Below are 12,801 nucleotides of genomic sequence, written 5' to 3'. Positions count from 1 at the left end.
CATGTGTAAATGTGTAGTAGTCATCTAGTGGCTCATTCATATATGTTTAATGCCACTAACAATCCCTGATGTGTACTAGTCAACTAGTCTTAGATTATAAAAAGGGGAAATTTCCAAATTAGTTCAAAATAAAAGAGAAGACCAAATTAGTTTAAAATGGATTTTAATTATCAAAATAGTCCATCAAACTAATCGGAAACGTAAGATTGGTAATCGTGACGTGAGTTTTGTTAACCAGTCACATATTGACACGTGTAAAAGTAACGTGAAAGTTACAACCAAATCTGTCTGAGCCGATAGTTTTCTAGCCAAAATCTTTTTCTCATAATGTAACATTCTACTTTTGATTATAATAAATAAATGGAATTTTGTTTATTCGATGAAGTGTCGTGTGTCGGTTTTAATAAATAAACTAATAGAAGGTGGGTTTGGACTTTAGATGATGGAATGGGCCCTAGGTCCATGGGCTTAAGAGAGTATAAATACCCCTTAAACCCTAAACCTTTCCATTTTTATCCATTCTCTACACCATAGCCTACACCTTGGAAAACACACACAAACACTATCCTATAACCCGAGCCGAGATTCGAAGGCAGAAACCCGATCCCGTTGGTGCTAGATCGTCGTGAAGAACCAAAACAACGTCAAGGCTTAACCGTGTTCGTAGTTCGACTCGTTTAAGGTACGTTTATAATTAGAAATCGTTCGTTTAGGTTCGGATTGGTTTGGAAAATCACAGATCTGTTCTTGTATGTTGAAAACGAATCAAACACAACAAGTAATACTGAAATCCATTAACGTTTGATATGTTAATCGATAACCTCAAAGAACCCGTAACCTATATGCCTAAATCGCACCCCTTAAACACTGATGTTTGGCCGATTTGATGGTTAGGGTTTGTAGGCGCTGTAATTCTGAATCCATTGATACCTAAATCGTGATTTTTGGTTAAGAAACGAGGGTTTAATTGCAGATCTGATGAATGTTGACTATTCTGTGTTCTTGGCAATTTTGACTTTGACCCTAAGTCAAAGTCTGGATAAGAACAGGGAAGATTCGCTAAGAATGGTGCAATTCGTTATTTCCAGATAGCGAATTAGTTCAACCATTCGTTAAGACAAAATAACGAATTAGATCACCCAGTTCGTTATGATAAGATGACGAATCAAGTGATTCGTTACCCACTAGTTCGCCATGCAAAGATAACGAATCAAGTGATTCGTTACTTTCCCAATTCGCATGATAGTTAACGACCTAGAGGACGAATCAGATGATAATTAGATGACGAATCAGATAACGAACTAGACTATGAAATTAACGAATCAGTAACGAATTAGTCTTAATTCGTTATAGCGAATGAGATAGCGAATTAGAAAAATAAATTAAAATCCTAATGGAAAATGTGTTAAGACAGCTTAACCCCAGCCAGGGGCTCTGCCCCTTGGACCCCGCTAGGGGCTGCCGCCCCTAGAACCCCGATGCCAGGGGCGCTGCCCCCGGACTCCCGTTCGTTGTGGGTTATATAAAGATAGAAATACGATATGAGTATTAATAGTTAATTGATACATGTAAATATTATACAGTTAGCCGTGCACAGCTCAATAAGGGGATAACTATTAACGGTGAACGTAACCGCATTCAGGTGAGTTTCTAGCCCCATTTCCTAGTTATGTTTTCGGGGCTGTGTGCATACTCGATGCGATAGTTAATACACTTACCTTAAATTGTAAGTGTATGCCATGTATGATTTATATGTTAATTATGTATATCTTGAATGTGATCGAAAGCTTGTCGGTACGTGAACGATCTTCGGATATTGCACGTATTGACAAGGGAGGTATGTATATGATAGATGGATGTGTATGATAGATGTATGTATGAACGTGTATGAAAGAGTAAAGAATGTTATGTATGTTACGAGTACGTAAAGACAAAATGTACGAAGATGAAGAAGTAAGGGATCAGACCCTGATAATATCTGAGATAGAGAAGAAAAGGATCAGACCCTAATAATATCTGAGATAGAGAAGTAAAGAGGGATCAGACCCTAATAATATCTGAGATAGACAAGAAAGGGATCAGACCCTAATAATATCTGAGATAGACAAAGGAAAGAGGGATCAGATCCTAATAATATCTGAGATAGAAAAGGAAGGGATCAGACCCTAACAATATCTGAGACAGAATGGACAGTAAATATATAGTATGAAAGTAATAAAGTATGTATGTATGTATGTATGAAGTTATGTAATGAAAGTAAAATAGTAACGTAATTATTATGTGTCTTCGGATGCATAATGGAAGGTAAGTGTACGTATTGTATGTTACGTGATTAACTAGAACTCACTCAGCATAGCTGACTTTTAGTATGCACGCATGTGAGTAGAATGAGGCAGCTGGCTTGAACGGGGACACATGGCGGTAGAATAAAGAAGCTGGCATTTGAAGATCTATTTGTTCTGTTTTGAACTAAAAGACATTTTTAAGTTATGTTTTAAAGACAAGTTATGAATGTTTGTAATGACTATTGATGTTTTATGTTATTCCGCGAAAGTTTTAATTAACTCTGATATTTAGAACTGTGTTTATGAGTAAATCCAACACCAAAGTAGGACTACCGGTAACGAGGCCTTACACATAAATTCATCTCGTCCGACGCATTTCAGGTGAATTTCATCTTTTTTTGCATAAAAAGAAGAGTTGTCAGAAAAGATGAATTTTGTTAAAAATTATTTAAATTCGATGGTTTTTAAATGAAAGTTATCTTTTTTTACATAAAAAGAATAGTTCTTTATAAAACTTTTTTGAAAATCATATCCACCACCATTCACCACCATTACCCACCGCCATTATCAACCACCACCACCCACCACCATCATCAACCACCACCTCCCACCGCCATCATCCACCACCACCACCACCCACCGCCATCATCCACCACCACCACCGCACACCGCCATCATCAACCACCACCGCACACCACCTTCATCAACAACTACCACCCACCGCCATCATCCACCACCACCACCCACCATAATCTTAACACTTGCCATATTTTTAAAACTTTTATAAAAATCATATGAGGAGATTAAATTTGTAAAAAAATTATCGTTTTTTTAAACTTTTTTGAAAATCATCTAACAAGACTAAATTCATTGGAAAAGTATCGTTTTTTTTTTGCAACTTTTTTGAAATTTCTCGTAGGAGACGAAATTCACCTAAAATGCGTCGGAGAAGATAATTTATAAGAAAAAGATTTTGGCTAGAAAACTATCGGCTCAAACAGATTTGGTTGTAAAATTCACGTCACCTTTACACGTGTCAATCTGTAACTGATTATGAAAACTCACGTCACGAATCCCAATCTCACGTTCCCGATTAGTTTCGTTGGACTAGTTTGGTAATTAAAATCACTTTTTGACTATTTTCGTTTTCTCTCTCTTACTTTAGACTATTTTGGGAATTTCCCCTTATAAAAAATATTGCTCGTGTTTCCATCTACAAGTAATGGCATGTCTTTTGTACATTTTAATAAAAACATGCTCTAGTCTAGACACTATATCACATACTTGATCTAACTAACGCCCGGAGCAAGTAATCGAGTTGGTGATTGGCGACGACACCGTATTATACTGTATCTGCGAAAAATATGCACTTGTTGACGCATCACCAAGTCTACCCGAATAATCCTCTGATATATCCAACACGCTGTCAAAATCCTCTGGCAACGGTTCCATTTTTTTAAGAAACTTCAAAACTTGTGACATGCTCGGTCTCACAGCCGGCACGCTATGCGAACACAACAACCCAATCTTAAAAACCAACCTCACTTCCTTGATATCAAAAGCGGTTGACCCGAGTTTTGGGTCAACCGCTTTCAGTAATTCGTTCTTAAACCAACAGTCCAATACCCACTCAACCAAAATAACCGACTCTTGTCGCCCCTGCAACTCCACGGGGCGTCGCCCACAAACAACCTCCAAACAAAAAGCCCCGAAGGCGAAAACATCCGTTGCGGTCGTGGCTTTCCCTTTTCTAGCTAATTCCGGTGCAATGTACCCAAAAGTTCCTGCCAAATGTGTCGTTTTCGCTTCGTTACCATTGTTGCTAAATCTCGCGAGTCCAAAATCGCCTAGTTTTGCATTTAACTCGGCGTCTAGAAGCACATTGCTTGCTTTGATGTCGCGGTGGATGATAACTTCGACCCATTCTTCGTGCAAATAGGTCAACGCTTCGGCTACGTCGATAATAATCTTAACCCTTTGTTTCCATGTCAATATTAAATCCGACTTCGAATTAAATAACAAGCTATCTAAGCTCAAGTTGGGCATGTAATCATAAACTAAAAACAATTCGCCTTTACGCCGACAATATCCAAGAAGCCTTACCAAATTCGGGTGGCGTAACCTCCCAATCGTAGCAATCTCCGCCACGAATTCCTTCATTCCTCTCCCGGATTCATGCCACACCTTTTTCACCGCGACTTGAGTACCTATTAGACACAATGTAATTAGTAAAATGCCACTAGTAAGTCAGTAACATTATGTAAATATGAGTTAAGTATATAACCACGTACCCAACTCGGGCAAAGTCCCTTTATAAACTTGACCGAAACCGCCTTTTCCAAGAAGCTCGCTTTCTTTGAATCCTCTAGTTGCTTTGTACAAATCTTTGTAACAAAACCTATGAGGTCCATACTGAATCTCCCAGCTTTCAAGTACCTCTGCGAATTTACGCTTTCGTCTTCGATACAAGCGAATTCCTATAACCAAAACCGACGAAACGATCAATAACACACCTAAAGATAACCCAATTGCTAGACCCATGTGTTTCCTTTTATTTGATCTTTTTATGACCGGTAAACGTGGGATCTTCGAAACGTCGAATTCTTGAGCTTTTCCATTAACCCGAAAGCTCCAAGCGAGAACGTAAAACCTTTGGAGAAGCACCCCAGTAGCCGAAGTGAAACCGACGAACATTTCATCGAATAAATACGGAGATAAATCTTTTCGTATAGAAGCAAGTGGTTTTTTCGGTTTTTTAACATGTAACGGGGCAAGTGTGACATTTAATTGTTTGTTCACACCATCATATTCAATCCAGGCTTGAATTTCCTTCGAGCCTGAAAGAATGATGGTTTTAAAACCCCCATCTTTATCGTCGTAATACCCTGCCGTTGTAGCGAAAACCGACACGACGCTATTGATATCTAGACCAACATGATTGCTATCTATGTCAGCTAGCTCAACATTTTTAAACGTGTCGAGTTCTAGTGCTACGACATGATTCGACACGTTTCCATCGTTTGTTCGGTTAAAAAGTCCTAGATGTTCTGAAGAGGACGCGTCGATGACTGCTTTCGATGGGGCGATAGCGAATGTCATACCGTGGAACGTGTAACGTGAGTTTGAGGGTATGATACCGAATACAAAGGACGTGGAGAACGAATAGACGAGTCCTGAGGTCGAGTTTTTGAACCCGAACGGGCGGGAATAGAAGGTGTGACCGACACCGGGCATTTGGGTTTCGTTGGTGTGGATAACTTGACCGGTTGGTGTGATTTGTCGGACGCCAACGAGTTGAGAGTCGTTGAAAATGAAGGAGAAACCGTTGTTATTATTATTATGTTGTGTAGAAAGTAGAGAGGATATTAGTAATAATAGAATCAGAAAGAGTAGATGGGGTTGGATCAAAATCATAGTATGAGATTGGAGTTGGTTATGGTTTTGATTGATGGAGTGTGATTTGGGGGTTGGAATGAATGTTGTGGGCATTGGGGAGATCGAAAAGAGTGAACACATCCAGTTTGACCCGTCTATGCTTTGCAGCTGCCAATAGGATTATTTGCTTGCAATTTCAAATAACAAATAGTATCTTTTGGAATTTAAAATTCTGTTAATGGGTATTACTATATAGGGAAAATTTGAAATGGAAAGGTGAAATAGTTTATTTTTTAAGTTTAAAATATATAATAAAAAATAATTTAAAATATAAACATAAATAAAAAACGAAAAAATTAAAAAACTAAAATGTCAACCCGTCATTGATGTTCCAAAAAAAAAACCCAACGAAAAGACAAAACGCCGAGAAAAAAGACACAATGAAGAAAATAAACAAAATAATACAATTATAAATAAAAAAAAGATAAAATGGATCGCAGGATATAACAAACTGCCGAACAAAATATAATACAATGTTGAGTAATATAACACAATGTTAAAGAAAGAATACATAATCAATGATAAAAATAAAAATACAAAACACAATAATAAATACAAAGACGCAATGATTTTTGTCCTTAATATTGTGTTTTTTAGAGCGAGAAAGACAGTGGAAACATTTTTGTGTATTTACTTTTATTGTTTTTTTAATATGACTTATAATTTTTTTTTATTAATAGTTTGACTTTTTTTTTTCTACAAACCTTATCAGTTTTCTCATTTCGGTCCCCTTGTTTTAAAATAACTTGACCCTCACTATATATTGCAGGTTTATAAATTTGAAACCTAAAATATTTGAGCCGAGTAATCGGGTATAAAACTATGTATAAGATTAATTTTATATTTTTTTACATGTATTGTATTAGGTGATACACAACCCAATTGTTTAAAATATGCATACCTTTATCAGAACCGTACCCTTAAAAATATTATTTTATTTTATCTGTCTTTTATGTAATAAATAATCTATGAATATTCATCAATATTAAAAATTTTGTATTTCTATTTTTTTTACCCCTAGGTAACAACCCAACATATACCAGTTGGGTATTGAATCATGTATAAGATATGGTTTTACAATTGGATATTTTTGATAGAGATGACTGTTAATGATATCATTGTGAATTTGTGATTCTATATTAGTGTGTTTTTGTGTGCGTGCTATGAAAAATATCTGAAATGTTTATTACTAGAGCAACGTTTTCTTTTTGTCTTGATGTGTTAATTAAACGGAAATGAATCAATTGATTTGATTTGTTTTATTTTGTAGTAAAAAAGCATGAAAGTACGTTGAAGTTGGCAGAGTTTTTTACTAAAATGGGGTTTGGGCAAAAAGTATTTACTAATATGGGGATTTTGAAACTTATTTACCAAATAAGTTTCAAAATAATAATTGGGGGCGGCTTTATCTATGTCGTAGTTTCTTGATTTACAAAAAAAGACTCGAAAATATCATTAATCACGTGTTTTACCAAACTTATTAAAAGTGGTTATCATCAATCAAGACAACTCAAATTGTTGGATAAGGTTATAATCTTTTAAGGCTATGTGTAATGGACAATAAATGAGGGTGAGAAGGGGCGAAATTAAGGCTACAAATTGAGGAAATCGAGTTTGGTTCATAAATAAAGTAATAAATAAGTTTGCCGTAAAAATTTTTTAGTATTATTGTTATTATTATTTATATATCAGTTGAGATTTTTTTAACAGCGGTATTAGATTGTAATAAACACCGACTAACAAGATGTTAGCCGAACGTAGATGAAAAAAAATTACATAACTAAAAGAAAGTTTTATCATCTTAGAATCTATTGATTTATTTAGAATAAATAAAGTATTAATTTATATGTCGTAAGTTTGAACCTTTTACTATATCATTTCACAACTACGTTTCTAAAAACTAGACGATTTATCAACTGAGTTGAGTCAAACTATCTTTAGCTTGAGCTCGGGCTCAAAACCCTTTACAAGTAGAAATTCGAGCTCAACCGAGCTTGATTATTTTTTATATTTTTGAAAATTTACATTTTTTTACCAAAATTTCACCATTGATGTTTACTACATGATTAAAAAGATACACGCAATTGTGTTGTAATCTCTCCCACGTTAGAAAAGCATAACCTTAAAGATAAATAAAATTACATACAAAATAGAAGGTTTCTAAGCTACCTTACCTGTTTCAAATAAAATACACACAATTGTGTTACACAAAATATAGCATCCCAATTAAATTATGCTATAAGTCTATAATTACTTCAAATTCCCTCTCCATCTATTCTTTCGGACTTATCGTGTCATTGTTTGAAAACATATGACTTAACCAGAATTTCAAAGATAAATATAAGGTCGTGTCACGTGTGTAGTGGGGCGATTAACCCACCCAACCCCCCCCCCCCCCCCCCCTTTGGTGGGGAGTGCTTCCCACATGGCGGTGGTTAAGGTTGGGTTTGGTCAAACGAATGCTTTTTGTTTAAATCACATAACAAAATTAATAACAAAGAGTCTTCTTTAAGTCGAACAATTGTTTAAATGCTGTTAAATAAAAGACAGAATTACAAATTTTGTCCTTTAAAATAAGACGAATTACGGTTCGTGTCCTTTTCTAAGTTTCCTTGCAGGCGGTGTACTTTAAACTTTTTTTTCCTACAACTTTTGTCCTTTACGCTAACTGGGTTAGAAAAAGTCAGTTAAATGCCCTCACGTGAGACGCATGTGAGGGCATTTTTGTCTTTTCGCCTGTACCTGCAAAAAGTTTATCATCTTCTTCTTCTTCATTTTGCAACCACCACCAAACCCACCAACAACCCATTTGCAGTACACCGTTTCTATTTGACACCGTTTCTGCAGAAGCCACAGACAACCTCCAGCAACCTTCACCCCACCATTCAACCTCCAGCAACCACCACCAAACCCACCAACCTCCCCTCCCAAACCCAATTACATCTTCCAGACCAAACCAAAAACCCCAATTCCATCACCGGATCATAATAATAACTCAATCCGGAGCTTCCAATTCCGTCAACTCGCCGGAGCTTCCATCACAACTCGCCGGAGCTTCCATTTTCTCACAATCAGAGCATAATAATAACTCAATCCACCCACAAACCCACCAACACAATGGTCAACAACAAACGCAAAGCCCGACGAAAATGAATTCCACAAATCGGTTCCTTGTTCGTTGAAATTGACTTAGGGGTTTTGATTATTGGTTAATGACGATCAAAAATCATATACAAATTACCTGAAAATGTGTTGGGATGACGGCGAACGGACTCGCCGGAAAACGGTTCTTAGGTTAAGAATCACGATATCCAGAGGGAGTTTTAGAGTAATCAGAGGTTAGGAGTGGGTTTAGACGACAAGATATGGCCTACCGTTAATGAAGATAGGTGTTACGGTCCTTTAATTTGATGTTAAAACGCGTTTGGATTGTCGCCGGGGTTTGCGTTTGTTGTTGACCATTGTGTTGGTGGGTTTGTGGGTGGATTGAGTTATTATTATGCTCTGATTGTGAGAAAATGGAAGCTCCGGCGAGTTGTGATGGAAGCTCCGGCGAGTTGATGGTGGGTTTGGTGGTGGTGGATGAGTTATCAACTAATTGAAGGTTAATTAGTGTTTAATTTAAGAAATTGTTGGTGGGTTTTTGTAATCAAGGCTTGCTGAGAAATCTTCATCACCAAGTTTTGATATTTTTAGTTGATTTAGGGGGAATTAATAATCAAGATTTGAATCTGGGCTAATTAGTGTTTATCATTTGATTGGAAGTAGTTGCTGCTGTTTCTGAGGGTTAAAGGCATGGGAGGTGTTAAAAGGAAGATCACATAACATTGACCTTATATTGACCGAAGTCGAGTTGCCATCGATTTCCGGTTTTGCCCTTCTCACCTTGATCATGGAGCATCAAGTCTGCAAAAACATTCCTGTTATAAGTACGCTTTCGGTTAATGATTTATTTTCTGTTTTTATTGTTTTAATTATGTGAAGAAATACCGATATCATTTTCTCATTCTACAGTGATGTCTGCACATGATTCAGGTGGCCGGAATTTCGGAGGTGGTGGTTCAGGTGGCCGGAATTTCGGAGGAGATGGTTCAGGTGGCCAAAAAGAAGATGATAAACTTTTTGCAGGTACAGGCGAAAAGACAAAAATGCCCTCACATGCGTCTCACGTGAGGGCATTTAACTGACTTTTTCTAACCCAGTTAGCGTAAAGGACAAAAGTTGTAGGAAAAAAAAGTTTAAAGTACACCGCCTGCAAGGAAACTTAGAAAATGACACGAACCGTAATTCGTCTTATTTTAAAGGACAAAATTTGTAATTCTGTCTAAATAAAATAAAAATTGTTTAATATATTTTTTCTCCTAATATGAAATTTTCATTAGTAAATGATAAATGTCTTACCTTCAAGACTCAATGTCAAAGAAGGATTGAGTGGATGCCGGTAACTATGGGCCGGGCTTGTTGATTCAGTCCAATTACAGAGATTTGGTAACTTTATAGTAGTATTTTTAGGCACACCTTACTACCTTAGAATTTTGAAAAAAATGAATATATATGCTACAAACAGTGGCGAAGCTTGATCTTAGTCACGGGGTGACCGAAATCATGGACTCAAATATTTTCGGGTGACGATTCGATTCGTGTCGGTGATTCGGGTCGGGTCGGGTCGGATCAAATAATATGACATCTATATATCAAATTTTTCTTCATTTATTCAAACAATTGTTCTTACAATAAAAAAAACAAAATAACTTGTTAACCAACAAAGACCTAAAATATTAATGATGATGCGAGAGGAAGGGTGAGCATGGATAAGCAAATTCGGTAATAATACCGGTACACCGAAGGTACTGATTTGGTACTGTCGGTACCGAATAAATACCAAAGTTTTGAGTTTTGGTACCGGTATATCTCAAATTTTACATTCAATACCGGTATCGAACCGAATATTTTGGTATCGGTACCGGCACCAGTACAGTACCGATCTCATTCCTAAGGGTGAATACCTAGAAGAAGAATTGCAAAGACCTAAAATATTTATAAAAACAAATCTTTTATCATTCGACTACTATTTTGTAACTTTTGTTTATTAATATTGCGAGGTTTTAGAAAAAAAACAAAAGAACGATGGGGTATTATATTTTAAAAAAATCAGTAGTGACCGGTTGCATTTTGGAAAAATACATAGGGGGTGACCGTACTTAATACCTATAAAAATTTTCGAAACAAATCGCGAAATTTACCCTATTAACGGAGAAAACGGCAATGGCCGGGGCCACCCCTGGTCCCCACATAGCTTCGCCCCTGGCTACAAAGTACACAAAAAGTTTGAATACAAACTAAATTCTGGACAACGTTTTATACTTCAAGAAAAAGCGGTCTAACATACTTATACACACACGTAGTCATTTAATCAAACACGAGCACATGATACATAAAAAGTTATATATATATGTAATGATATATAATAATTCATAGGATCCATAGTGGCCAACCATGACATCTAACCAATGTTAGGCGCCTTAACAACATTTTGTGATGAGTCGACAAACAACCTAACTCGAGTTGACACAAAATCCATTGTAACAAAACTATCATGAGGAATCACATGAACCTTAGCCCTTGGCATCTCTTCCTTTATTTTCTTTTCCGCATCTTCGGCTTTCCTCCCCAAAAGTTCTGGCCAGCTCGTCTTCCTTGCTGCAATTTATTCATTTGGCCGTGTTATTATTATACACAATTATGTTTAAACATGTGTTGTCGAATGAATGAAAGGAAACTAGAATGAATTAACTTACTTGGGAGAGGATGATGTGGTTCCGCAACGGGTGTATTTTCCTCTGCCATCTCAATGTCACTTTTGAAGACTATTGAGGTCTAACATACTTCTATATATAGTGTTGTAGCTCTAAACAATGCCAAAAAATGTAATCTACTTATGTTTGATGAAACTTCCAAGAAAAAACAAGTTATATTTTTTAATTAGTTACATGAAACGTATGTTAATCTAAAATATATTTTACATTGATATTCATGAATTTGTTTTAACTTTTGATGAGATGATGTTACAATTATGCTAAATATAGGTGAAGGTTTTATCTAGATCAAAAGACATTGATGTGGTGAATTTAGTTTTCGTTGGCCGTTCAAAAAATAAACATGTATGCTAAAATAATGACATGGATATCTAAACTCTCTTTTTTATACAATCAATTTATACGAGATGAAGTTTTACGAAGATAGATGATGATTTGTATGACATCATCATCAATAAATCATCATCATCGCATTTAGTAAATCTCGTCAATAACAAATATATGGTAAGATTTAAAAAAAGTAAAATGTAGACAACATTATAAGAAATTGTTAAGTTGATTGTGTAAAACCAAACTTTATAATTGAGTGGATGGAATTCTTTATTTCGTATGAGGGTTTTAGATTAATTAATAGGTATACATAAAAATAAAATCAAATAAGGTTAGTCAGGCAATTACTAAACAATATAATATATAATATAATAAAAGGAACCGATGGTGAAATCAAAATTGCCGGCCAATGAAGAATATGATGAAACGTATATGGACGAAAGAGGGAAAAAAACAAACTCAAGGATAACGTTTATAATAAATAATAAAAACAAGATAAAACTATAAGTTTTTTTTATTGTATCTAAACAATTTTTATTTTTAATATATTAACAGAACCACTATTTATTGTATAAGTTAATTTTTTATTTTAGTATTTTTTTTTTGTATTATTAGACTAAAATACATGAGCATTTGGAATTGGAGGTATTCTCCGTTTATGTGGGCTGGAATTGGAGGTTACGGACACGGCTACCTAGGGCTTACAGCCCATGCAGCAAGAATATCCAAAGTCCAAACAGCATCTTTGAATTTTAATTTTCACTGTCCACATAAAAAATATAATACTAACCATATGTTTCTCATGAATACGGTTTCTATTTATCCTAGCTATATATTGATTATAATTTTGTGTTCAGTATGAGGTGATTACTGATTACAGCTTGTTGTTTATGATAAATAGAAGACTTGATAATAATATACTAAAACTACAATTT

General features: G+C 35.6%; 1 protein-coding gene across 1 annotated transcript; it reads right to left on the bottom strand.

Annotated features, from left to right (window-relative positions):
* Window positions 1-3,477: 3,477 nt before the first annotated feature.
* LOC143608393 (L-type lectin-domain containing receptor kinase V.9-like) lies at window positions 3,478-5,699 on the bottom strand. Its single transcript, XM_077083440.1, has 2 exons — window positions 4,577-5,699; window positions 3,478-4,492 (listed from the first exon to the last, which is right to left on the bottom strand). Exons 1-2 carry the CDS (start codon window positions 5,697-5,699, stop codon window positions 3,579-3,581), a joined length of 2,037 nt encoding a protein of 678 aa, XP_076939555.1. The 3' UTR covers window positions 3,478-3,578.
* Window positions 5,700-12,801: the final 7,102 nt, after the last annotated feature.

The sequence above is a fragment of the Bidens hawaiensis genome, unplaced genomic scaffold (assembly GCF_021521415.1).
Source record: "Bidens hawaiensis isolate Kalapana, Puna unplaced genomic scaffold, B.hawaiensis_p1.1 tig00419365_1, whole genome shotgun sequence".
NCBI lineage: Eukaryota > Viridiplantae > Streptophyta > Magnoliopsida > Asterales > Asteraceae > Bidens > Bidens hawaiensis.
Note: the sequence above shows the minus strand (reverse complement) of the source record. Positions and strands in the feature narration are given on the sequence as shown.

Coding starts and splice junctions, on each gene's coding strand:
- LOC143608393 (XM_077083440.1), bottom strand. CDS start 5,699: ATGATTTTGATCCAACCCCATCTACTCTTTCTGATTCTATTATTACTA. Junction 4,493..4,576: donor AGGGACTTTGCCCGAGTTGG/GTACGTGGTTAT, acceptor TGTGTCTAATAG/GTACTCAAGTCGCGGTGAAA.